The sequence below is a fragment of the Danio aesculapii genome, chromosome 14 (genome assembly GCF_903798145.1).
Source record: "Danio aesculapii chromosome 14, fDanAes4.1, whole genome shotgun sequence".
Lineage (NCBI taxonomy): Eukaryota > Metazoa > Chordata > Actinopteri > Cypriniformes > Danionidae > Danio > Danio aesculapii.
This window is the reverse complement of record NC_079448.1, coordinates 34,320,246-34,346,205: the sequence shown is the minus strand read 5'-3', so window position 1 is coordinate 34,346,205 and position 25,960 is coordinate 34,320,246. Positions and strand designations below refer to the sequence as shown.

The 25,960-nt window shown below is 36.8% G+C and overlaps 1 protein-coding gene across 4 annotated transcripts in view; it reads left to right on the top strand.

Annotated features, from left to right (window-relative positions):
• The window catches only part of fgf13a (fibroblast growth factor 13a), a 229,078-nt gene that overhangs the window by 151,900 nt on the left and 51,218 nt on the right, over positions 1 to 25,960 (top strand). For 2 of the 4 annotated variants that reach the window (XM_056472339.1, XM_056472340.1), the window contains exon 4: positions 8,241 to 8,351. In XM_056472339.1, the coding sequence (XP_056328314.1) occupies positions 8,241 to 8,351 (111 nt within the window). Of the gene's footprint in view, positions 1 to 2,108; positions 2,212 to 5,223; positions 5,853 to 8,240; positions 8,352 to 25,960 lie in introns of those variants that run through there. The other 2 variants (XM_056472342.1, XM_056472341.1) reach the window with 2 other exon arrangements.

Below are 25,960 nucleotides of genomic sequence, written 5' to 3'. Positions count from 1 at the left end.
ATTACATATTTAAAAAAAAATTACAGTGTAGAATAAATTTGCTGTTGATTTTTAACTTAAATGTATGTGTTATACTTAATTTTGATGATTTCTCCCGTTTTGGTGTTTTATTTTGACCAAAGTTATTTGACACATTAAAGTAGACACTTTACTTGCATTTACTATTGTTTCTTAAAATAATTTTTGTATATTAAATTTGATGTGCATACCAAAAAAGGATATCTTCTCATTGACCCATATAATTAAATAAATAAATACATACATACATAAATAAATAAAATTTAATGATTAAGAATTAGCATATGTGCATGTTTAATTAAATATTAAATGTTGAAATGAAGACAGTGAGATTTTATTTTCCTGTTATTATAGTTTTACAAAAGGTTTCACATTTGCATATTTTGGTATAACAGGTAATTAATTTAATTGATAATCTGTTGTTTTATTACCATTTAAATAACGTAACAGACAAGTAGAATCACTTCTTTTCTAAATTATGAACTGCGCAAATGATTCGCTTGCGCCATCTAGTGGACAAACTCTTAATGAACTGAACTTGAGGCAGTGATTTACCAGTCAGTGCTTCTCTATTGTTATCTATAGATATGCAGGACTTTGCTCTATTAAAATTGTATCCATATTGTAAAAATGAAACATACAAATGATGCTTTATACATTTTTACTCTAAGAAAAATATATAGTGACCAACTTCTTTGATTGAATTACATTCCTGACACCACTCCAAGCAACTTTTCAGTTTTTTGTTTCAATGATAGCATTAGGGGGGAGTCACGGTAGCGCAGTGGGTAGCCCAATCGCCTCACAGCAAGGAGGCTGCTGGTTTGAGCCCCGGCTGGGTCAGTTGGCATTTCTGTGTGGAGTTTGCATGTTCTCCCTGTGTCCTTGTCGGTTTCCTCTGGGTGCTCCGGTTTCCTCCACAAGTCCAAAGACAAGTGCTATAGGGGTGAATTGAATAAGCTAAATTGGCAGTAGTGTATGTGTGTGACTGCAAGAGTGTATTGGTGTTTCCCACTGTTGGGTTGTCACTGGAAAGGCATTCGCTGCGTAAAACATATGCTATAGCGATCCCTGATTAATAAAGGGACTAAGCTGAAAAGAAAATGAATGATTGATAACATTAGCACAAAAGTCAGCCAGGAGGATACAAAAAAAAAGATACAAAAGCTGCCATTGTATCCTTTTAAAAGATACTTAAATTTACCAGTAAGGTAATTATATCCTTTATGTGAAAATCAGTACAAATCTATAGCTTTTGAAAAAATTAGTGACAAATTTTGTATTTTTTTTATCTTTGACACATTAAAATAAGCTGTGATTGAAGATGACAATGATTGATCATTGACTTGGTAAAGGATGATGTAACGGAGAATCATCTGAGATGTAATCTTTACCACTGCACTCATGAACATATTCATTATCTGTCTGTTTTATATTGATCTGTTTCTTAACCATCAACAGCTGATTTAGTTTGATCCGAGTAGCCTACACACACAAAAACAGAATTTCACAAAGCTATTATTAGTATAGATGTGATATTAAAATGCGCCTTTCTACTTCAGTATTTCAAAGAGCTGTCGTGAATGTTTTCTTGGACTCCCAGCAGGTTTTACAGTAGTTTTTATTAACAGAATTGTGCTGAATCTCTTTCATCTGAAGGTTTGGTTCAAAGTTAAATCTGTCAGGCGTGTTCAGAACAACAGAAGTGAAAAGCCCAGCTAATGTTTGCCGTATGTCTGCAGATGCTTCTGAGTGGAGAATGGAAGGTCTGGTATAACTGGTTTACGCCACGCATTAAAGGATCACTTTACAGCCGTTTCTTTGTAATGTGAGAGGAACGAAAGCTCTGCTCTAGTAGGAAGTAACATGTTCGATTTTTCTCCCTGCAATTTTGACCCAGAGCACTGCAGTTTAGTGAACACACGCCCTGTGTTTGCCGGATCAACAGCGCTTCCCGATGAATCTTTAATGACCGCTTTAGAAGTCGTAATGGCTAGTCACTAATGTCCATTAATGATTTCTGAATGCAGCTGGCCCCGCCTTGACGGCCTCTCCACAGTTCTATTAGGATTTCTTTTAGTATGGTTAAAACTTTGAAAACATCCTACTGCTTGCAGAGAATCGGCACCGTCTTCCCACTTTCCACTATTTAACTCTGAAATATGACATTTCCTCTTAGAAAATCAACATCGGGTAAGAATTGTTTTCATTTTTGCTTCTCTTAGGTATTAAGGAGTGTATATTACGCATTGAGAATTGTCTTTTGAATGAACGGTGTGGATTTGATTGTTGTTTGTTTTATTGCTGAACTTTTGTCTGGGGTGTGAGCTTGTAATGCAGTGGTGCTGTCCGTGGTGCTGAACTGCAGATAAGCCTGGGCTTTGTCCTGATGTTAAGTAATGACATAAATTGTTGTTTGACTAATTCATTCTTGGTTTTAAACCTTATTTTGATGTATTTGAGTCACTTTGTGTTATTTAGGGTTTTGTAGTGTGTGTGTAAAGATTAAATGATTTTTTTATTTTTTTATTTTAGGAACGTGTACCTTAATATTTTATCATAATTTATTTTTTAAATGTTTTTTTAATGTTGACCGAATTACATTTGAGGACCTTAACTATTCTAATAAACACATATTAATGATGAGGAATTCAGATAGTCTTGGCTTTATTATTTTTTTCGTTTGTTTGTTTTTTAAATAACTTTACATTGTTAAATAAATACATACAATTTATCCATATAACATCATACATAACATCAAGCTGATCTGATGTTTGTCTTTGGTCCAAACGTCTTGTTGAGCTGCTATTGCGTCCTATAATGTCATAACTGTACAGTAGATGGCGCTGTTGTTGAACATATAATATGTTGATCGACCAGGGCAGGAGTCTGGAGGGCTGAAATCTCAAGTATAGTTGATGAAGATGTTTTGTTATTAGGTTCATTCATTCAGTCATTTAACGCAATTTTTGTTAGAATTGGCAAGAGACTGATTTAATCTCACAGATTAATCCAAGCACACTGTTTCTCAGTATATTATCGTTCAGTAATTAGATCAAATAAAAACATGAATAAAACAAACATACTCCCTATTATCCATTATAGATTATAAATAATCGTCCATGCGTCACGTATTGTTGCCATGTAGAAAACTGTTATGTACAAATTATGCAGTGCAAATATGAATATGCATATTAATGCATGTTATTAAGAGTGGGCCAGAAGACAGTTGTGCTTTTGCCACGCATGCTGGAAACTCACTGCCATGGCAACCAGCACTCCTCCAATCAGGACATTGAGACTCGAAACGTTGTTTCTACACGATTCTTTATGTTTTAGGTGAGAAACGTACACCTGTCAGACACGTTATGCTCACCTGTGCGCCGCTTCAGCTTTATATGTCTTCGAAAGCTCCAATTCACTTACAGCTGTCATTTTTGTATCTCCGTCTCCGCGGGTCTAGTAATGGGAGAGGCTGCACGATAGATTCGGCTCTCTGTTAGATTGATCACTCGCACTCTTTCTCATATATGCTCTGGTATTCAAAACTCATATTACATATTTCTGTACCATGCTAAAATGTTGTTTTGTTGTTCAATATCAGTCTCCGCCCACCGCCCCAATCCACAACATTGTCACCATTGTTGTAGAAAACGTTCATTCACTATCGTTAATCGAAACATCCGACTCAGATGTGAATCAGTTCAAATGATGTCGAATGAGTCACAGCGATTCTGAAGTCAACAACTGACCCACTGAGACGAGAACCGTCTGATGTCAGACGAGCAGCCGGAATAATCATATATAATATATAATAATCTATATTAATATAAAGTACATAATGCAAAACTAATACATAGGCCTCAGCAAATAATTTTTACCGTCTAATAGACATCTAAATGTATACAGCTTGACTAAAACAAGGCTAAACTTGGGCTGTCAGTGAAAATCTAATAGACGTCTAAAAATAGCCCAAAACTAGACTAGTCGTCAAATAGACAGATTAGACAGATATTATATGTGTAGTCATTTATTTCTGTTAATTTGATGACTAGTCAAGTTTTGGCCTATTCTTAGACGTCTATTAGATTTTGACAGCTCAAATTTAGCCTTGTTTTAGCCAAGGCGACTATGTTTAGACATCTATTAGACATCTAGTAGACATTTAAAAAAAAATGCTTGCTGGGGAATACTTAATTGATTAATTAAGTATATTATTATGCAAATAATATTATATGTTTTAATAAAGGCTACTATTCGATTATTACAGATTTATAATGGACCCATGAACTGATGAGTAGGCTGAGCTGATATTAAAGGGATAGTTCACCCCAAAATGTAAAAGCGCAGTTAATTTACTCCCCCTCAGGCCATGAAGATGTAGTTTTTTAATTCAGTGGCGCATCAAAGAAGAATTTTAGCTGAAATGGTGGTCCTGGTGTTTCATTAAAAGCTAATCAATGGCTCTTGGCACTTCAAGAGTCAAAAAAAATGTATGTGTATGTGAGAGAGAAGAGAGAGAGAAAAAGATACCCACTGCTTCTGACGGTCTATTGAGGTCTTATGAATTAATAAAGTAACTTGATCAATTGATCACATTGATCAACCAGACATTGTAACCAGACAGTCCGCTAATTTTCGTTTTGGGGTGAACTATCCCTTTAAAAGCATTTAGAGTTAGGATTTGACTTGTTTTATTCTAATAGCACGATAGAAAAATGATAGAAAAACGCTGAAAATATGTTAAGGGTACACTTTTGCTTAAATGTGGGCAAATAATCAGTCTACATGTTTATTAATTACATTTTATTATGTTTTAATATGCAATCACGTTAAACACCACATTAATAAAATGCATTAATTAAATACCATAGAGTAGGCTTGTTTTACATAACGTAAAAAGAATCACTATATTCAGCTTGTTCTGAACCAGTCGAAGGAACCGATTCGCAGGAATGAGTCGGATTTCGGCACTTGCAGTCAGAGACCACAAATAACCTAAACAACTGTTTTTGTCTTCACGTCGAGTCGATTTCCTTTTCCGAAATTAACAACCGCCATGGTTGAGCTGTCAAATTAAATAACTTGTCGCTCTCGAAGTCACTGACTTAATTTACATTACAAAAGATTCAGAAGACTGACTGAAAACAAACTCGCTCTCACACACACACCCACACTCACAGAATCGCTAACAGGTGTTTCTCTCACATGGCTCTGCTCTGCTCTGTGTGCTGTGACCGACTGTTCGTGTGATGCTGCGAAACGCGCGTTCGGGCTCTGGAGGAACATCATCTCCGTTATCAGCTGAAATGGCCAGATAGTGACATTATCTGGAGACTGGTGCCGTGTAGCTGCAGCCGACTGAATGTTTAGGCGTTCCTGGAGTTCATCTCTAAAGAAAAAAATGAACGTTATAGAGATGCGCGTACCGTCACCTACGTAGTTGCGTTAAAGCTTATGTTAGTTTATAACTCTTTTCTTCCGAGCTGTCATTTTCATTAACGAACAATGGCGGTGACTGGTGTATGAGGACTTGGATGTGAGCTTTCAAGTTAGATTTCCCTAACGAACTCGTGTTGTGGAGGAGGTGGGCAAGCGGATTGTGCCCTCTGAAAGTTTTGGGTGTCGCACCGTCAAACTGGCCATGGCTGCGGCGATCGCCAGCTCCCTTATTCGGCAGAAGAGGCAGGCGAGGGAGCGAGAGAAATCAAACGCCTGCCGCTGCGTGAGCAGTCCGAACAAAACCAAAGGAACATGCGAGAAACCCAGTCGACTCAGTGTTTTCTCCAGAGTCAAGCTTTTCGGCTCCAAAAAGCGCAGGAGGAGACGACCAGGTCTGATGTTACTTGTGTATTTAAGGGTTGATTGTATGTCATCACTGAAATGCATTTCTGTTTATACTTTTAAAACAATATATTTCACTGCTCGTCGTTTTTATGAAGTCAGTCAGCATGCACTCAAAAATGACTTTTGCAGCTTGTTCAAACTACTTGTTTAAAATGAGTTGAAACAACACAATTCTTATTTATTTATTTATTTATTTATCTATTAATATTATTATTATATTATTATTATTATTATTATTATTATTATTATTATTATTATTATTGTATTATTATTTGGTGGGGGGCCAACTTAATCGTTTTATGTTCAGTCCACTTACATTTGTAAAAACTAAAAACTTAATAAATTTGTTTTGTGACAACATATGCATGGGTTGGTATAAGATTCTGATAGTATGATAACTGGATAAAATATCAGTCTAAAAGTATTGTGATTACTGCTCAAATATGTTCTTTTCAAATGTCTGGGTAAAAAAAACTAAAGCTCCCCCCCCCCCCCCCCTTTTTTTTTTAACACAATATACTTTATTTTTAAGAAACTTTTACAACATTTTGGCATAGTAAACATGCCAGGCTGAATAATTCAAATGAATCATTGACTTTTGCTGTCTTCATTAGCTTCATAAACACAGACTTTACAATTTAAATAATATACTTTGGATATCTTTTCCGCTGGAGATACTGTTGCCTTAAAAAAAAGGAGAAAAAAAAATACCATAGGAACGGTATAGCAGAAAAATTTAGGCGGTTTTAAAACATTGGCTTTTCCAAACCACGGTATATCTTGAAAACGGTTATCGTCCCGTGCCTAGTGGAACCTTTCATTTTTTACAGTGCATGCTTTCACACCTTACTGTGAGATATCATTCAAACTCAAACTATGAGAACTTTCCATACATTTTGGCCCAGAAAAAACACTGTAAAACTTTGCCATTTCACAGATATTCTGTTGATAGTAATTCAGTGTCAGCTCTCTAGTGTGTTTAATCCCTTCAGAGACAGAGGGACAATAGAAAGCAAACTAAGCAGGTTATGGTTTGACATGTTATTGGACAGCAGCTAACTACAGTAGCAAACAAGACAAGTCCCTGATGATTCAAAGTGGCACATATAGACAAATTGTGCAGCAGATTCTTATTTTTCTTTTTTTTTTTTGAGTGTTTTATTAATGATAATTTCTGTACTGATTGTGATTAAATGTTTATTTAACATGAGAGTGGACGTACTTTCTGTGGATAGTTTATAACTTTTTCCATAAGACTGATCATATTCTGTTCAGAAGTCTATAGAAATATTTTACATAATTTAAAATTACATTGTCTATCTATCTATCTATCTATCTATCTATCTATCTATCTATCTATCTATCTATCTATCTATCTATCTATCTATCTATCTATCTATCTATCTATCTATCTATCTATCTATCTATCTATCTATCTATCTATCTATCTATCCCACATACGCATGCAGCACAAATGTTTACAAGCTTGTCATAGTCCTAATTACTTTGCCTCCCTCCCCAGACAGCGTCTTACATAACCCTTATGTGACACCTTAGCAGAAGTGTGGAAGTTTGCGCGTACAGTGGCAGTTGTTTACAGCAGTGATTCTGCCTTCATTAACCAGTCTCATTCTTAACAGCCCTTCACGCTCATGAATGTGCTTCTTTATGCAAACTTCATATCCATGTTTGAAATGTTTATTGAAGCCTCTGTACAGTGAATGAAATCTGTACTGTACCAGATTATTTTGGTTTGTTCTGAATTAGCATCTAGTAGGCTTAAAACTCTCTTCATGTTTTCATGACTGAAATTGAGGGCATGTTACGTTTTTTTTTATTATAAAATGTGACCTAATAACCACACGTTTATAATCTCCTATGATAGATGAAAGTTAATCAGTGTTAACAGCGTGATCCACCAGCTCATTAAGCCTTATTAACCACAGATATGTTGATGCAATCTGGTATTTTGTACAGTGTTTTGGTTATTTCCAGTAGAGCAAATCAGATCCGTGTAAGGGTCATACAGATCTGTTCATCTGCATACTTCAAATCGCAGCTCTTACTAATTTTCTGTGAGGTGGCTCTGGTGACTTTTCCAACATGTAGAGTTTTTTTTCTTCTTCCTTTTCCTCTGTCAGTGTGGTCTGATCTATTATTTGTAATGCAGGCTCAAATCTGTAGACCATGGAAAGCTCTTGCTAAGCCAGGAGCTTTACAGCCCCTAACACTGTCACTGTGGCAATGCCTATTTAACCCTGTCTATTTCTCTCTCTCTCTCTCTCTCTCTCTCTCTCTCTCTCTCTCTCTCTCTCTCTCTCTCTCTCTCTCTCTCTCTCTCTCACTCACTCTTTCTACCTTCTGTCTCCTTGCAGAGCCCCAGCTGAAGGGGATCGTAACGAAGCTGTACAGTCGACAGGGCTTTCATTTGCAGCTCCAAGCAGATGGAACCATCGACGGCACTAAAGAGGAGGACAGTGGTTTCAGTAAGTCTACTGGTGTTTTGGAAGATGCTCTCACATTTTCACCTGACATAAAAGTTGGGAATTAGGCAATACTTGATTAGACTGTTACAGTGGTCCCTGAAAAGTTTTTGGACACGTTGATTCCGGAGATATATGACATACAATTTTGGTCTTTTCATCAAAATTTTTTTTTCAAAAGTTATTTAAAATATTATTTAGATAGAGTATATTAAATGCAAAGTAAAGAGTTTCATATAATTTAATGTTTTCAAATAGTTATGGAAATAAGATGTCAATATACATTTGAAGTCAGAATTATTAGCCCCCCTGAATATTACCCACCCCGCCCCCCCGTTAATTTTTTCCCCCAATTCCTGTTTAACAGAGAGATTTTTTTCAACACATTTCAAAACATAATAGTTTTAATAACTCATCTCTAATAACTAATTTTTTTTCTTTGCCATGATGACAGTAAATAATATTTTACTAGATATTTTTCAAGACACTTTTATACAGCTTTAAGTGACATTTGAAGGCTTAACTAGGTTAATTAGGTTAACTAGGCAGGAGAGAGTAATTAAGCAAGTTATTGTATAACAATGGTTTGTTCTGTAGACAATCGAAAAAAATATATAGCTTAAAGGGGCTAATAATTTTAAGCTTAAAATGTTTTTTAAAAAATTAAAAACTGCTTTTTATTCTAACCAAAATAAAACAAATAAGACTTTTTCCAGAAGAAAAAATATTATCAGGCATACTGTGAAAATGTCCTTGCTCCGTTAAACATCATTTGGGAAAAGAAGAAAAAACGAAAAGAAAAAAAATTCAAATGGGGGCTAATAATTCTGAATTCAACTGTAATGGGTGAAAGAATGTTTGGTAATCGTTCAGCATAACAGATATATTTATGTAAAACTGAAACAAGATACATCTTACCTTTACGTAGTCATTCATTCATTCGTTCATTTTCTTTTCGGCTTAGTCCCTTTATTAATCTGGGGTCGCCACAGCGGAATGAACCGCCAACTTATTCAGCATATGTTTTACACAACGGATGCCCTTCCAGCTTCTACCTATCTCTGGGAAACATTCATACACACTTATACACTACGGACAATTAAGCCTACCCAATTAACCTGTACCACATGTCTTTGGACTGGGGCGGGAAACCGGAGCACCTGGAGGAAACCAACGCGAACGCAGGGAGAACATGCAAACTCCACACAGAAATGCCACCTGAACCATCCGAGGCTCGAATCAGCGACCTTCTTGTTGTGAGGTGACAGCACTACCTACTGCTTCACTGCATCACCCCTTTACATTTTAGCATGGATAAAGAATTAGTGATCAAACAAAAATGACTTTGTTTTTAATAATGTTTTTTAAAACTGACAATAGAGCAACACGGTGGCTCAGTGGCTCAAGGCACTGTTGCCTTACAGCAAGAAGGTCACTGGTTAGAGTGCTGGTTGGACCAGTTGGCATTCCTGTGTGGAGTTTGCATGTTCTTCCTGTGTTCGCATGGGTTTACTCCCAGGTGCTCCGGGTTTACCCCACAGTCAAAGACAGATGCTATACTGTAAGTAAATTGAATGAACTAAAATTGGCCATAGTGTATGAGTGTGGATGTGAGAGTTTACGGATGTTTCCCAATACTGGGTTGCAGTCTTTAATTATAACATTGGCTTCAAATGAAACCATTTATTTAAAATGAATTGAAACAACACAATTCTAGGGTGTTTTGAGGACAACTTAATTGTTTAATGCTCAATGCACTTATATTTGTCAAAACTAATAAGTTAACTTAATACCTTCATGTTGCCAACACAAATTAATTGTGTGGAACCCAGCATTTTTTACAGTGCATTATTGAAACTTTCTCAGTTTGGACAGTGAGCAGAACTTTGTGCTTCCTTTAAAATTCATCATTCGGTCAAAACTAAAATACACAGTTCAGATTTAAATTAAGTTTGTTTTTGCTACTTTTTTGTTTTACCATTGTTTTTGTCATACCTTGTTTGGTATATTGTAGGGTTGGGTCGATAGACGATGCTATCGTCCATTACAGATGGCCGATAGACATCACGATGCTGAGCTGGCATCGCAATCCTCCGCCCCGCCCCCATAGCAGCACCAACCCACTTGTGAAAAATACATACTTAGACCCCATTTATACTAATATGTTTCATATTTAAAATGGCATTTCAGAACGAGAACGATCCACATCCACTCTGGCGTTTCATCTAGCATTTCTGAAAAGCCCTCCTTCCACACTATACCGCTGACTAAACTATAAACGCACATCATGTGACCACACACACACACACCCACACAAAGTCATGTACTGCAGCATATTTGCACGTCTGAGCTGCAGCAGTCAGAGAGCAGTGCATGTTTGACAGTTCATCAAGGCTGTACCGCTGGATCGCTTCTCAATATAGTTGTTAAACGGGATATTTAGTTCATCTTGTCTCTATCTAACGACTCTTCGGTTTTTTTAACCTATCAGGTAACGTGTCACAGCATCAGTACACTGCTTCAATCTTTCACTTTCAAACTTGTACTTAGTAATTTTAGCGAAAACCTCAGATACTGTTGGTTGTGCACCTTTTTTACCAAGTTTGTCGATGCCATTATAATGACATAGATCATTCTGCCTTTTCATGCCAGGGTCCCGTGGAAAAAGTGATTGACAGGTGGTAATTTGTGTGTAACTTATCTTTATTTATTTATGATTTGGTTATGGGTAAAACCATGCTGGTCTGGTAGTTAAACGGTAGACTACATATAATTAATTTGCTATGAATTAATTAACTATTTATAAATAAGTAGTTTACCGCCACCTACGATGATGATGCCATCGTCCATCGCACATTACCCATCGTACGATGCCAAATTGGTCGACATCACCCAACTCTAGTATGTTGCATCCAATGCAATGCCACCCAGACATTTTTAAGTGCACCCTAAGTGTCCAAATCCCTTTTGGGGCCACTCTGTGTCTACTCCTATTCCATTGACAGTTGCTGTTGTTATTGTTTCCAGTGCATTTGTACTCCTCCTTTAGATCTCTGCCTTGTACGTACACTTATAGACAGCTTCAGCTTAATACCTTTATAGTTCCTGCAGTGGTCAAAAGAGTCAAAAGGATCAGTAATGTATTATCCTGAAATTGGAAATGCAGTTGGTGCAGTGACATAAACCCACTGTATCTTGAGAACAATTCTTCAGAGAGCACAGTCAGTGTAGCTGGAAAGCTCAAATACAAGAGAAACAACTTTAGGCAGATGTTCATAGTGCCTGAAAAACAACTTTTTTTCTCTTCTCCTTTCGTGTCATTTGAAGTCATCTTGCTGGGCACCTGCAAGTGTGAATTATTTAGGCCGTAAGCAAGTGCAGCGTCACCCAGTCAGTGTTTGAGCTATACTGCGTCTACAGAGCCGGCTGGCTGGTTGGCAGGGCTCTAATTTAATATGTGCTATATCTCACTGGCGCTAAGTGTCTGTGGCATTCTGGGGCCTGTAAATTAGCTTGACTCTATTAAATTAGTCATCGGGTGAAGATGACGGTCATATCAAGCAAATGAGTTTGTGGTGATCAGAGTCATTTGGAAGTGTGATCACTCGAGCTTCCAAATCCTCTCATCCATCGAGAGTGTGTGATTAACACAAATTTGTATCAAGTGCACATAAACAATGTTTAACATGAAGAGCCGTGCAAATTGAAATAACACACACTAATTGAGTTCAAAGTGGAGGTCTAATGCTGCTTTATGCATTTTGACATATTTTTGGTTTACACTGCTAAAGACTCAAAAAGATTCGCATGGTATACATGACCCAAATAAAAAAAAAAACCCGAGATAGTCTTAATGATGTATTTTTATGCCAAACAAAGCTTTAGAGGGGTGGTCCACTATGATATCATATTTTAAATTGTAGTTGATGTGTAATGTAGCTGTGTGAACATAAAGAACATCTCTATATGTAATACGCTCAAAGTTCAATGCAAACAGACACATTGGTTTTTACAGAGTTAGCTTAGCAAAATATACAGCGAACGAAGTTTGGGGACTTAAAAAAAATACATCCGGTCTAGTTAGATCACACGGCCAGAGGCTCTGTAAAGTTATAGCAGAGAAAGCTAAAATGGTGACCAAATGCTGCTATTTCCTGCTGCTACAGAGCTTCTTCTGTTTCTGTTTTTTGGCTTTCAAAGGACACGACACAAAGAGAGAAGTGTTTACAATTTAATTTAATTATGTTCCAAAGAATTATAAAAATATATATGTAGCTAGCATTTGACAAAAGGACAGCTTCCAGAATCTCTCCCAGTTTAGTGCTGGATTCAGCTAAAAACTCCTCCAACGATGAGGCTGTGGATTGTGAGCCACAACCTGTAAGTATTTTTTTTTTTTAATAAAATTTATCTATTACAGGCACAGTTTCTAGCGTTAACGGTATGTTGTAGCAAGGATGTAAACAACGGGAAATGATGTTTAGCAGCGTTAACTATTTAGCTACAAATTCATATTTATCCTTCAATCCCTGTAAACAGCCACAATCTTCAGCAGCGCTGCAGTGTCTCTCTATGTGACCGCTTTCCCTGCGTTCTACATCTCAAATAACAAACTCGCAAAAGATATGGGAACGTTTCATATTACTTACACATGCTTACAACGGATAAATGTGAAAGATACTTGTCAGATTTTATTTTAGACAGCAGGCGTGAAGTTCAGATAGATCCTCTTCATTTTCTGTCAGATTCAAGAACGAACTGCTGCGGCTAACAGCTTCTCTGACTGATTGTTTACACAGCGCAAAAGCACATTCTTGAAGGCGCGTGACGCTTCCTGGTGACGTGGAGCTGATCCGCGAATCCCAGCACATTATGTTATCTGACCTATCAGAGCCTCTTGAGGACGGGGTTTCGGAGGAACCAGGAAATATGACAGCCGTTTTCATGTTAGCAGAGTAGCTGTATATAATCAAAGTAAGATATATAAAAAAATTATGTGATTTTCTACAAATGAGGCATGAGCACACATTGCTTTGCATCTTCTAAACACAACCAAGCCTTAAAAAAACACTGTGGACCATGCCTTTCAAGGCTTTAAAAGACCCTTTTCATCTTTAAAAGAACTAATAATTAATTTAATCCTTGCTTGCAAGTGATTATCTGAATCAGATACATTTCTTTCACACCATTTGCTTCAATAAAAAAGGTATTCAAATACCATTCCATAATTTGAAACAGAAACATCCAAATAAAGCCACTGGCTATGTGAACTCGTATTGCTGATTATTTGCACCGTGCATGTTATAAATTATGTGCTTGATCGAGCTTTTAATTGCTTTTTTACTACTGAAAAGGTTTGAGAAGAAAGAATTGAAAAAGAACCACAGCTACAATAAGGAATTGATTATCGGAACTGAGTCCATCAATTCCAGAACCATGAATTGGAATTGGTTAGTTGTCTGCAGCAATGCACAGGACTTGCTGGAGAAATATTTGACATTTTGTTTTTTACTACAAGAGCAACAATGTTACCAAAGAAATGTGTTTTTGTTTGTGTGAGAAAGGTAGAACCCAGCATTAAAATAATTGTGGTGCAGTTAGGTAGTTTTTCTGAAGCAGCAATGAAGATTTGTTAGATTAGAAACAAGTGCATTTGTTTGTTCCCGACATTTCAGTGACAAATGTTTTAGAAATTCATTCATTCATATTCCTTCGGCTTAGTCTCTTATTTATCAGGGGTCACCACAGCGGAATCAACCACTAACTATTTTAGAATATGTTTTACACAGCCCTTCTAGCCGCAAACCAGTACTGGGAAACACCTATACACTCTCGCATTTACACACTATGGCCAATTTTGTTTACCCAATTCACTTATAGTGCATGTCTTTGGACTGTAGGGGAAATCTGAGCACCCAGAGGAAACCCACACAAACACAGGGAGAACATGGAGAACATGTAAACTAGAACAAAGACTATAGAATACACAAGACGTGTCACTCATATAGTTTTGAACCAGGAAAAGTGTAATGGTTAAAATGACAAATGAAGCCCCGCCTTCTAGTACAGAAGCCAATCAGTGATCGCTATAGACTGACGAGTCTCTGGAGGAGGAAACTAAAGAGACGTTGTTGTTTATTTTTATTGTTTATTCCTAATGTGAAATTTAATCGTAAGCCTGGCAAGCAATTTTGTAGAATTTGATGTTTCCCCATTCAAACAGAATGCCCAAGCAAACTGCCCAAGAGGCGTTTCAAAGATGGTTGCTGAGTGAAATGATTTGCCTTAATAGGACTTTGACTAGAACCAGCAACCTTTTTGCTGTGAGGTGACAGTGCTAACCACTGAGCCACCTGTTTTATATCTATTCAAAATAATAAAATATAAACATTTGGAAACTTTGGAATCAGCTCTCAATTCTCAACACCTCAAAATTGATTCTTTTCAGAATCAACCCCACCCCTTTGTTTTCTGGGAAAATTGGGAAAATATTTTTTTTTAAATCTTTAGACTAAAAATAATTACCGCTTTATGTGTGCTCAAGATTAACACAAGATTGGCAGAAACTGTATACAGTAAACACCCCCTTTAATAGAGGTTGTCTGAGTCAAGTATACATATTTTATTCACCACTGAGTTGAATCTGCGCCACTGGTGCACCACTCCTTCTGCCATTGCCTGCTCATTTGTTTTTCTGTTGGTATTCTTTCCTCTCCGCGATTGACTGAGAGGTAAAATGAGTTTTATAGGGGTGAGATTACATAATAGCTGACCTGCTTTTCCCACCGCACTCCCTTATTTTGTGGAGAGAACAAGAAGCTGTTGCTGGAGAGGAGAAGTGGGAAAACAGGGAGCTTCTATCTCTCACACTACAAAAATAGAATTGTTAGGAGCTTGGTGCCCTTGTCTCCATAGCGACGGCAGTGCAGTCCTCTTGGCGTGTGTGTGTGTGTTTGATAGGGATGGGGGTCTGCTCAAATGCATTACTCTCTGGATATGTGTCCCTTTCCTCATCTCCAGGACTGATGCTCTCAGTGCACTTCTGAGAGTTTAAAATATTATGTCACTTTTTCTGTTAAATGCATTAAATGTGATATTAGTGCCAGTTTTTAAGAGTGTTTATAGAAGATCTCTGCCAAATACTAATTATTTTTTGCCCCTGAAGGCATGCGATGGTGCTATAAATAAATATGTATTTAAATAAATATTCCCTTACTTTCACAGTAAAAGCTGACAGAAACATCTGATCAATTAAGAATCAATATTTAGAGTTTTTAATATATTAATGTTATTATTTATTAACGTGATAAATATGATGTAGTTTACTAGATGTTCTGAAAGACTGTTAATTGCTGCAGTCTACTGTATTTAACCTTCATTATGGATTCAAAATCTATATACTGTTTTGCAGTGTCATTTTTTTTCAGTTAAAAACATATTGTAGCGAATATAAAGTGTCTCCTTAATATAAGCCCAATTTCCACCATATTTGGCTCAGACCATGCTGCCAAAATGTTATCGAATTTTCCAGTTGCTCTATAGCTTGTTGCTGTGCTTGTTTATGATGTGTCCGTTGGGCTGCGTGGCCCCGATAATTGCTGCTTGCAGCTATATTTAATATATGAATCTAGAATAAAGGCGACGCAGTGGCGCAGTAGATAGTGCTGTCACCTCACAGCAAGAAGGTCACTGGTTCGAGCCTCAGCTGGGTCAGTTGGCGTTTCTGTGTGGAGTTTGCTTGTTCTCCCTGCGTTCGCGTGGGTTTCCTCCGGGTGGTCCTGTTTCCCCCACAGTCCAAAGACTTGTGGTACAGGTGAATTGGGTAGGCTGAATAGTGTATGAGTGTGAATGAGTGTGTGTGGATGTTTCCCAGAGATGGGTTGCGGCTGGAAGGGCATCCGCTGCATAACAACATGCTGGATAAGTTGGCGGTTCATTCCACTGTGGCGACCCCGGATTAATAAAGGGACTAAGCCGAAAATAAAACAAAAGAATAAATCTAGAATAAAAAAATTTTGCTATTAGGGATGCTCCGATCAGGATTTTTGCAGGTGATACCGAGTACTGAGTCTTTGTCATGGTGATCGGCCGATACTAAGTACTGATTCTAATGCTTCAAGCTTTATGATGCATTAAGCACATTTTCCCTCTACGTATGATACTTAAGTGAAGATCTCTCCTTACCTAAGAGAATAAATTAGGGATGCTGCATATAATGCCTTAAACACATCTCTTTTAACCATTATGTGTGGGCATGTAGCAGAAGCAGCTTTACAGAAAATAATATATCTAACGCAGATACAAAAATTTGTAAGAAAACTAACAAAGTAATTTGGAAACACTGCAAATGATGAAAGAAGAATTTAACATGTCTCAATCAAGAACAATTTGGAGCGCATGTTCAATGCATAAGAAGTTAAAATGCGAACCTATAAATTCATTACTTCTTTACTAAAAGAAAATTTGCCAATGAACCACTGTTTAGGGCAATAAAAGAAGTTATATTATTAATTATTCATAAAAAAAAGTTTTACTTGTCTAATAATTCCAGCCAGCTTTTAGTAAACTCAAAAACACAGAACTTTCAGTTCTTATATGTAAAAAGGCCTAAATACATGCAAGACCATTCAAATATTTTGCTCATCTCCAACTATTGACTGCAGATCTCTCAATGAGAGAGAGGGAGGGATTTGCTTTCACGAAATCTTCACTGCTCTATTCACTTAACCTAAGAAATGTAATGCTTAGAACATCCCTGTGCCACTTGTGATCTGTTCTCTTGCTCATTCACTCTCGTTGACATGATTTCCAGATATTTTAACTAATTTTTGCGATCATAGAGCCACTATGAATATGCGAAAGACTCATGGAGCTTCCAGGAGGTCATTAGGTTGGATAACACTAGATAGGGGGCTATACAATGGTTGCAACAAAGAGAGCATCATTAGCTCAAATCACGCCAATAGACTGTATAAACAGGTTGCATCTGTATATATTTTAGCTGGTGTGACGCGAGTGCATAGATGGCTCAACCCCCCACACATCATTTACCTCCTCATGTGTTGTGGCTGCTGTAGGCTATGCATAACATAGGGGAGTGTACGTGCGTCTTCCTCTGCTTGTAAACTCAAAAACAAACCCCTGCAATTGGTTGATGGGATTGACCAGATTGGCGAGTACCAATCGAGTCATTAAATGTGATTATCGGCTGATACCAATCTTCGGTCGATCAATCAGAGCATCCCTAGTTGCTATATATTTTTCTTATTATATTCATTTCCTGTTTTTATTAACTAAAAGAATTTTGAGATTACACATAATCAACTCCAAAATCCTATGATTTTTTCAAATTGATGAGACATTTATTTGTATATCTTGCAATAACGTTTTATAATCATGTAATCTGAGAAATATGAATATTAATTTCTTCTGGAATTTTATTAAATTCCTCAGGAATAAAATTCATAATTACTCAAATTTAAATAATGTATATGTTATCAGTTAAAATATCAATTTGAAAGGCTTTAAAACTAAATTTCAGATGAAAAACAAATTAATGTTTATTAATCCAGTGGTTTGTCAGTAGGTTTACATGTACATGTTTTGCAAAAATAAATAATTAATTAAATAAAATCACAAAACTATGGTAAATTTTGGAAGAAAGCTAAATATATATTGACAAAAAGATTTTTGACATTGGTATGACTTCATAGATCACTTAGAAGTGCTCCATACTGTACAAACCTGTAATTTATAAGAAATTGCCTGATGTTTTAAATTGGTATAGTTTCTTAAATAAATCTAAGAGCTGATTAATTCCTCTCAGAACTCACAGAAATAAAAACACCATGTGGTTGATGAGACTGAAGGAAGATGCCTTTTTTCTTTATAACCGTACATAAATTCTGCAGATTTACAGCAAATGTTCACTGTGATCATACTGTAGCTGAATTGAGGTCATTTGAGAATACGCTTTATTGTTTTGTTTGTGTGTGTGAGAATGATAGCCAGAACAATAAGGTCTCATTCCCCTTTGTTAAAGGTGCAACCAAATTGATTTTATTAGGTGAATTCAGGCAAATCAGAGGGGGCGGACATTTAAAGATAAAGACTTTATTAAAAATCAACCTTTCAATCTCTTAAATCTGACTGTGATGAGCTCTTGGAGGAACAAGACAAAAGCTCATTCTAGGCAGTAAATGTCAGGTATGGCCGCTCTATTGGATTATGTCTCTTTGTGCAGAGTTTCAGAGCTTAATTCAATTTCTAATCAATGTGTCTTGGCAGGAGGCCTTTCTCTCCGTCAACATTAGGTTTTATCTCCGCTAACTTGTCTTCCATCTATAGACTGGGCTGATGTGTTTTTCAGTCAGTCACAGTCAGTCTAATCGGTCTGATTTATCTGCAAATATAATAAACTGAAATGCTGATGTCTGAATGAAATGCCAAATTGTTTTCCCTACAAGCAATACGTTTACTCAGATTTGTCACACAGAGATTTATAAATCTCTTTAATTCTTCACCAGAATTAAATCCTTGAAGATTTAAAGCAATTGTTCACCCCGAAAATGTAATTTTTGCCATCATTTTTTGTTGCCTTTTGTACTTACTTTTGTTTTAAATAAAATCTGAACACCTAACCCCACTTTCGTTAATACTTTAAACTTATTTGAGCTAGGGTTGGGTGATGTCAACCAATTTGGCATCGTACCATGTCTAATGTAAAACATCACAATGGACGATGGCATCGTCGTCGTAGGCGGCGGTGAATTAATTTTTTTACGAATAATTAATTAATTCATAACAAATTAATTATTTGTAGCCTACAGTTTCAACTATCTGACTGTCATGTTTTTTGTTTTACCCATAACCAAATCATAAATAAACACAGATAAATTAAACGCAAATTACCACCTGTCAATCACTTTTTCCACGGGACTCTTAGGCAGAGTGATCTGAAGTGTGTCTGTGTGTGTTGTTTATAAAGTCGATCTAATCAGTTCATGAGCAGCTCCCAGCCGTGACTGTGTGTAATCAACCGAATCTAGAACAGGTGTGTGTGAGCGATGCATGACTGAACTTGTAGTCCATATACTGGCGGATTTGTAGTTCTATCTGTGTTTTTACCAGCGATCTAATCCTGGCAGGATTAGAATAGTGACATAACTAGAATAGTGACATAAATTCAACTGGTTTTACAATATGTCCAAATAACTTGATTCAATTATGTGAAACCACTGGCCAAAGACTTTTTATTATTTTATTTTCATCCATTCATTTTCTTTTCGGCTTAGTCCCTTTATTAGTCCGGGGTCGCCACAGAGGAATGAACCGCCAACTTATCCAGCATATGTTTCACGCAGCGGATGCCCTTCCAGCCGCAACCTATCACTTTAAAACACCCAAACACACTCATTCACACACATACACTACGGACAATTTAGCTTACCCAATTTACCTATAGCGCATGTCTTTGGAATTGTGGGGGAAACCGGAGCACCCGGAGGAAACCCACGCAAACATGAGGAGAACATGCAAACTCCACACAGAAACGCCAACTGATCCAGCCAGGGCTCAAACCGCCAACCTTCTTGTTGTGAGGTGATTGTGCTACCCACTGCGCCACTGTGCTGCCCATTATTTTATTTTTGTAAAAATAAATAAATCCAAAGTATTTTTTACATTTTTTATAATTACGTAAATTTTTTTTGACACATTTATGGTGTATTGTGTCAAGCATGTAAACTCCAGTCTCTATTATTTGAAATCACATTGTAACTGCAAAAAAACATGTCCGCAAAGATAGCTGTATTACTCTGAATGAAGTAAATTACATCATTTTTATTTTTGCATAAATTAGTCTATTATATTTTATAGTAAGTAAGCAGGAAGTGAATGGGGCTGGAGAAGAAATGTTTTGTGGTTATTATACTGGGCTATTTTGCAGAGATGATTACCGTGGCCTTTTGATCTTCCCAGATCTCTGAGCTCAGGTGCTCTATTAGCTGTGAGTAATTGAGTCTCCTCTTCAAAACCCCCAGTGGCCAAACTCAGGTAATCCCTCAGAAATGAGCTCCAACGTAATGGCAAGTGTTTATGTGTGCTGTATGGAGTCAATCTAGGGCCATATATACTTGCAAAATAAAAGAAAGTTTCACAAACAAAGTACAATTATTGAGCAAAAAATGAATGATTAAATGCAAATCTCCAAAAATCTCAAAGCGAAATTAATTTTTGAGAAATAAAAATTTATTTTGCTAACAAAAATAAAGATCTGCTAAGAGAAATTAGTTTTGAGAAATAAAAAGGACATTTGCAAACCAAAAAAGAACTGCAAATAAAAACCAAGCTGTGCAAAAACCCCTAAAATATTTGCAGTAAAAAAAACAAAAAAAAAAAAACTGATGACGCTTACATGGAGGCAGGTCCGGGCCTGCTGTACACACCCAAGTTCCCTTGACTCTGCCCCTTGTCAAATCAGGGCCACAAAGTGAAATGCGCAGAAACGTGAAGTGCAAAGTGAAAACAGCATCGCGGTTGACTAAAAAGTAAATCAAAATGAGCATTGAAGGCAATGCTTTAAAAAATGTTTTGCAAATATAATTATTTTTTTTTTATTGCAAATATTTTAGTTTTTTTGCACTGCTTGGTTTATATTTGCAGTTCTTTTTTGTTTGCAAATGTAATTTTTATCTCTCAAATTTTTATCTCTCTTTATTTTTGTTAGCAAAATTAATTTTTCTTTCTCAAAAATTTATTTTCGCTATGTGATTTTTGGAGATTTGCTTTTATTTGTTTATTTTTTGCTCAATACTTTATTTTTTGTTTGCAAAACTTCTGGCTATGTCTGAATGTCACAAAAAAAATATGAAGATCCCAAAAACTGCTGCATTAGCCATGGAAAACTCTGGATGTGAATCAGAGAGGGTTGATCTCCACAGGTGGACCTGGCTGGATTCAGAGGGCTTCATAGGCTAGAGGAAGGACCTTGATGTGGGATTAGAGAGGATGAAGACAGTCCGGACTGTTGTGTAAAATAGCATCATGGATATCGATTGAGCTTTGCAGGAAATAAAAAAAATATTAATCAAGAGTTTATGATGAAAGAGGCTGTTTTTATGTTCTCTCTGGAGGGTGAAGGAGCAGGAATGTGGATTGAGTTAAAGCAATAGTTCACCCAGATTATGCTAGATTTGGAATGAAATGTTTTGGGGGAACTGATTCTTTAAAGGAATTACCCCAAAATTGTCAATGTATTCATTGTATTCATTGTTTAATGTATTCATTTAATTCCACAACTATTAGGACTTCAGACATCTTCAGACATCTTCAGACATGCAAGTTTAAGCTGTAATTACTACATTTGATGCTTCAATGTGCCTTTTTGTGCGTTTATGTAAATAGAAGCCTACATTAAATGTTTTCAGTACATACAATGATCAAATCTATTCAGAAAACTGAACTGTTCTATTCAGATGGATTTCTTCTATTCAAATTATTCTATTTCTCTGTTCAAAATATCTTCTTAAGAAAAAAATCCTATGGGTTTAGAAAAAAGTGTGAGAGTTTTTTATGTGAACGAACTTTAAACTTGAAAACTATTCTTATTGTAATAACAGGTAGTATTTTATGCGCCGTTTATGTTTTGCATGCAGAGATTGTTTATAAAAAATGTATCAGTCAGACGGTGCCTTACTATCTTTATTCCCACGTCCCCTGTAGTTGCTATTATGCCATTGGCAGGAACGGGCCAAAGGTGAACCTACAGTATAGTGCATCAAAGCAGTGAGCTGATAATAAATACTAATGGCCAGAGTAGAGATATCAGTAGAGAGGCAAATGACAACAAATGAAAATGAAAATCTAAAGGCTGGTTGTTCTGAAAGGATGGTTTGTTCTGTAGACTATCGCAAAAAAAAAAAAAAAATAGCTGGGGCTAATAATTTTGACCTTAAAATAGTTTTAAAAAAATTAAAAACTGCTTTTATTCTAGCCGAAATAAAACAAATAAGACTTTCTCCAGAAGAAAAAAATTTATAGAAAAATTTTATATTTAAAAAAGAAAAAAAATTAAAATGGGGGCTAATAAGTATAGGTATTCTCATATTTTTTTCTTCTAAATCTTTAAGAAATGTTTTTGGTACATCAAAAATATGGTTGATGACCATCTGACAAGCTAATCCAGCAAAAAAAAAATCGTGCTTAAAAAGTATTTAAATCTCATAATTGAATAGAAAATGAGGCTAATAACTGCAAAAAGGTCCACATTTTAAGAAAAGGACCACCCCTTTTACCAGGCTGGCTACGTGTTTGTTATATGATGTTATTATATTCAACCATTGATTTTCTTTTCGGCTTAGTCCCTTAATTAATTTGGGGTCGCCACAGCGGAATAAACCACCAACTTATCCTGCATATGTTTTATGCAGCAGATGCCCTTCCAGCTGCAACCCATCACTGGGAAACACATACACACTTATTCATACACACAAACACTACGGACAATTTAGCCTACCCAATTCACATGTACTGCATGTCTTTGGACTCTGGAGGAAACCGGAGCACCCGGAGGAAACCCACACAAACGCAGGGAGAACATGCAAACTCCACACAGAAACGCCAACTGACCCAGCCAAGGCTCGAACCAGCGACCTTCTTGCTGTGAGGTGACAGCACTACCTACTGCACCACTGCGTCGCCCATGACGTTATTATATATTATCCCAAAATGTATGTTGTATTTTGTAATGTATACAGTAATAGTGACATGATCTTGAATGCCTGCAGTATACTGTATGTGTGCTAATCTGGATCAGAGTACATTGTTCTCTGTAAGCACACATACCGCCATAAAAAAAAGCAGCCTTTCACTTTGTAAGTTTGTTTCCCTCTTGTTTTTTTAATCAAGCCGAGTTACATAACCAGTGAAATGGCTCACTTTTTTTCTCCTTTCAGAAAGCTTGTGCTTTTATTCCTCCTCGAGCTTATGTTCCTCAGATACTCTCAGTGTCAGGGGTGGCTGGCTGGCTGCTTCACTCTGCCCACTGGCAGAAACAGGCTGTGTGGATGGGAGAGATTGTCAGCTTTATGGCTCACATGGTGACAGGGGGGACAAAGGTGTGAGGAGAGTTGGCACAGCCAGTGGTGCCAGGATGACAGAGCCCCGCACAGCTCACTAACTCTGCTCAACAGAGAACCAATGTGTGAAAGAGACAGAGGGACGAGTGTGAAACAGAGAGAGAGAAAACGTGTGTGAAAGGAAAAAAGAGGAACTATGTTAAAGAGGCGGCAGTTCAGAGAAAATCTGACACACAATTGCCAGGCAGGAAGGTGAACATGTAGATAAGAATGAGTCAGGTTAAAGTGCCCTGGATTTGACTGGGATACTTAAAATATGACAGTTAAAAATACAGTAAAATGCTGTGTTAAAAGTATACTTTGATTAAAAAAGGAAAAAAATTCTAAAATGTGTCTATCTGGCTGTCTCTTTTCAAATCATGTTTATATGGGACCTACAGTATAGGGTCCATATTATTACCTTTTTAAAAGGGGCTGCTCCAGGGATAGCTTTTGTGTTATTTATGAACTTCGGCTGCGAAATAGCTCAAAGTGAATTGAAGATTCACTTAATTGGAGCTTCAAAAGAATCAACACTTTAAATTCAAACAAACGAATCGTCCAGTGATCGTTCGAAGGGACAGTTGACCAGCTATTTTACCTCGCGAGGCTTGGAGGGTTGTTTAAAGTTTTTGAGGTGGCAAAAAGGACTGGTTCTGTCGACTTGTGGTTTTGTGGCGTTCTAAACTTAAGCAGACTCTCGACGGAAAAGAAAGAAAGAAAGAAAGAAAGAAAGAAAGAAAGAAAAAGAAAGGTATCAGAGATAAGAATGTCTGAGCTGTGCGTTTAACCCATTCTTGCCAGGGTTCAAGTCTCTTCACTGGACCCGAGCTGTCCTGAGCTGGAACGGAACAGCTCTCTCTCCTGGGGTCTGTGTCAGTTCTCTTCTGGGTCCTGGTCTGGGTTCTAGTCTACTAGGGTGCGGCTTTAGGCTACCAGCTTTTATAAGGATGGTTTTGTACCCACCCTCCGGAGCCAAGTTAACCAATGAGAAGTTAACTCCCCAGAGGCACGTTTTATAGTCTTTGTTCCAAATCGTAGTGATTTGTATGGGCATTCTGGGTATTTGTAAACTAAAATGTAAACAATTGTTCAGTACACCAAATTAGCTTTGCTGGGACATCAAACATAAACCATCTATGATCTTGTTTAGCTGTAGTAGATTTAAACATTGATTGCTGAAGTGTTAATACCACAATATAAGTACATGAGTAAGAGACTTGCGGCAAAACACCTGATTACACATAAAGAGAATAAAAGTTTTCATTAAAAGCATCAGGAGCTTATAGAAGTTCTCTTTGTGTCCATTTCTGAGCATTCCTTCATGTCGTAAATGCCTTGGAATCTGATTACAACTGACCATCCAGCCTTCTCCTGGGTAGGAGAAGTTGACTGTGTATTAATTGTTGAATAAAAGCAAAATAATTACGTTTCTGATCAGCCATATTCATTACAACTACAGTATTATAGTATCTATTCATGTTCATTTTAATTAATTTTGATTTTTACATTTTAGATGTTTTAGTTTTACTAATTATAGTTCATCATTATTTGATTTAGTTTCAGTTTAGTAACCAGGGTTGCAAGAGGAAAGTAATTGAAAGTAATAATAAACTGAACAGCCAAACTTTGTTTAGCCCTATAGTTAGACAGACCCTGTCACGTTAAAACAATGAATAAATGCTGAAACATTATTAAGTTATTTTAAGTTAACAAAAACATATGGTGTTGTGACAAATGGATAGCTGTGCAGTTTTACTGGTCTTTCCAGATTCTGCTGAGACTCTGTGTTGATGAAGCATACAGTGCGTGAGTGGACAGAATGTCAGTGCAGCTGATATGATGATAATGAAAAATGTAAACATGCGCTTCTGCAATCTCAGGTTCACGCTGCTTGCATTTTTTGTGTGACTAGTACCTTTACTTTTCACAGCTGCCTTAACCCTTGTGTACTGTTCAAATTGACTACTCTTTCGTTATGTTCGTGGCTGTTTTTGTCCCATTGACTTCCATCATAATGACATTTTATGATTGCTAAGCCCATGACAGCATAAAATCATACATTCTTGATTGTTGATGGTTTTCCCTGTTGGGAGGAGATAAAATGTGGAGTTTTTACTGTTGATCATCAGTTGGCAGCATTAACACTTTAGATAGGCCTGTGCAAAAAAAAGTTTCAGCCGTTTATATGGAGTTCTATGAAGTAAAACAGCAGATTATAGTGTGTGTGCATAAATACACTTACTGTGTTTGCTGTGTTCTGAGAGCTGAGCTGTTTTGATTTGATGTTCTCAGACATATCAAGATAAGTGCGCTTATGTCTGTTTCTCACACACACTCTATACTCCATATAGAAGGCAGACGCTAAGCTTTTTTGCTCTGCAACTGATGATCAACAGGACAAATTTAAAATCTTACCTCTTCCCAATAGGGAAAACCACTGACAATCAAGAACGCATGATTATGTGTTATGGCTTTGCAATCAAACAAATGTTA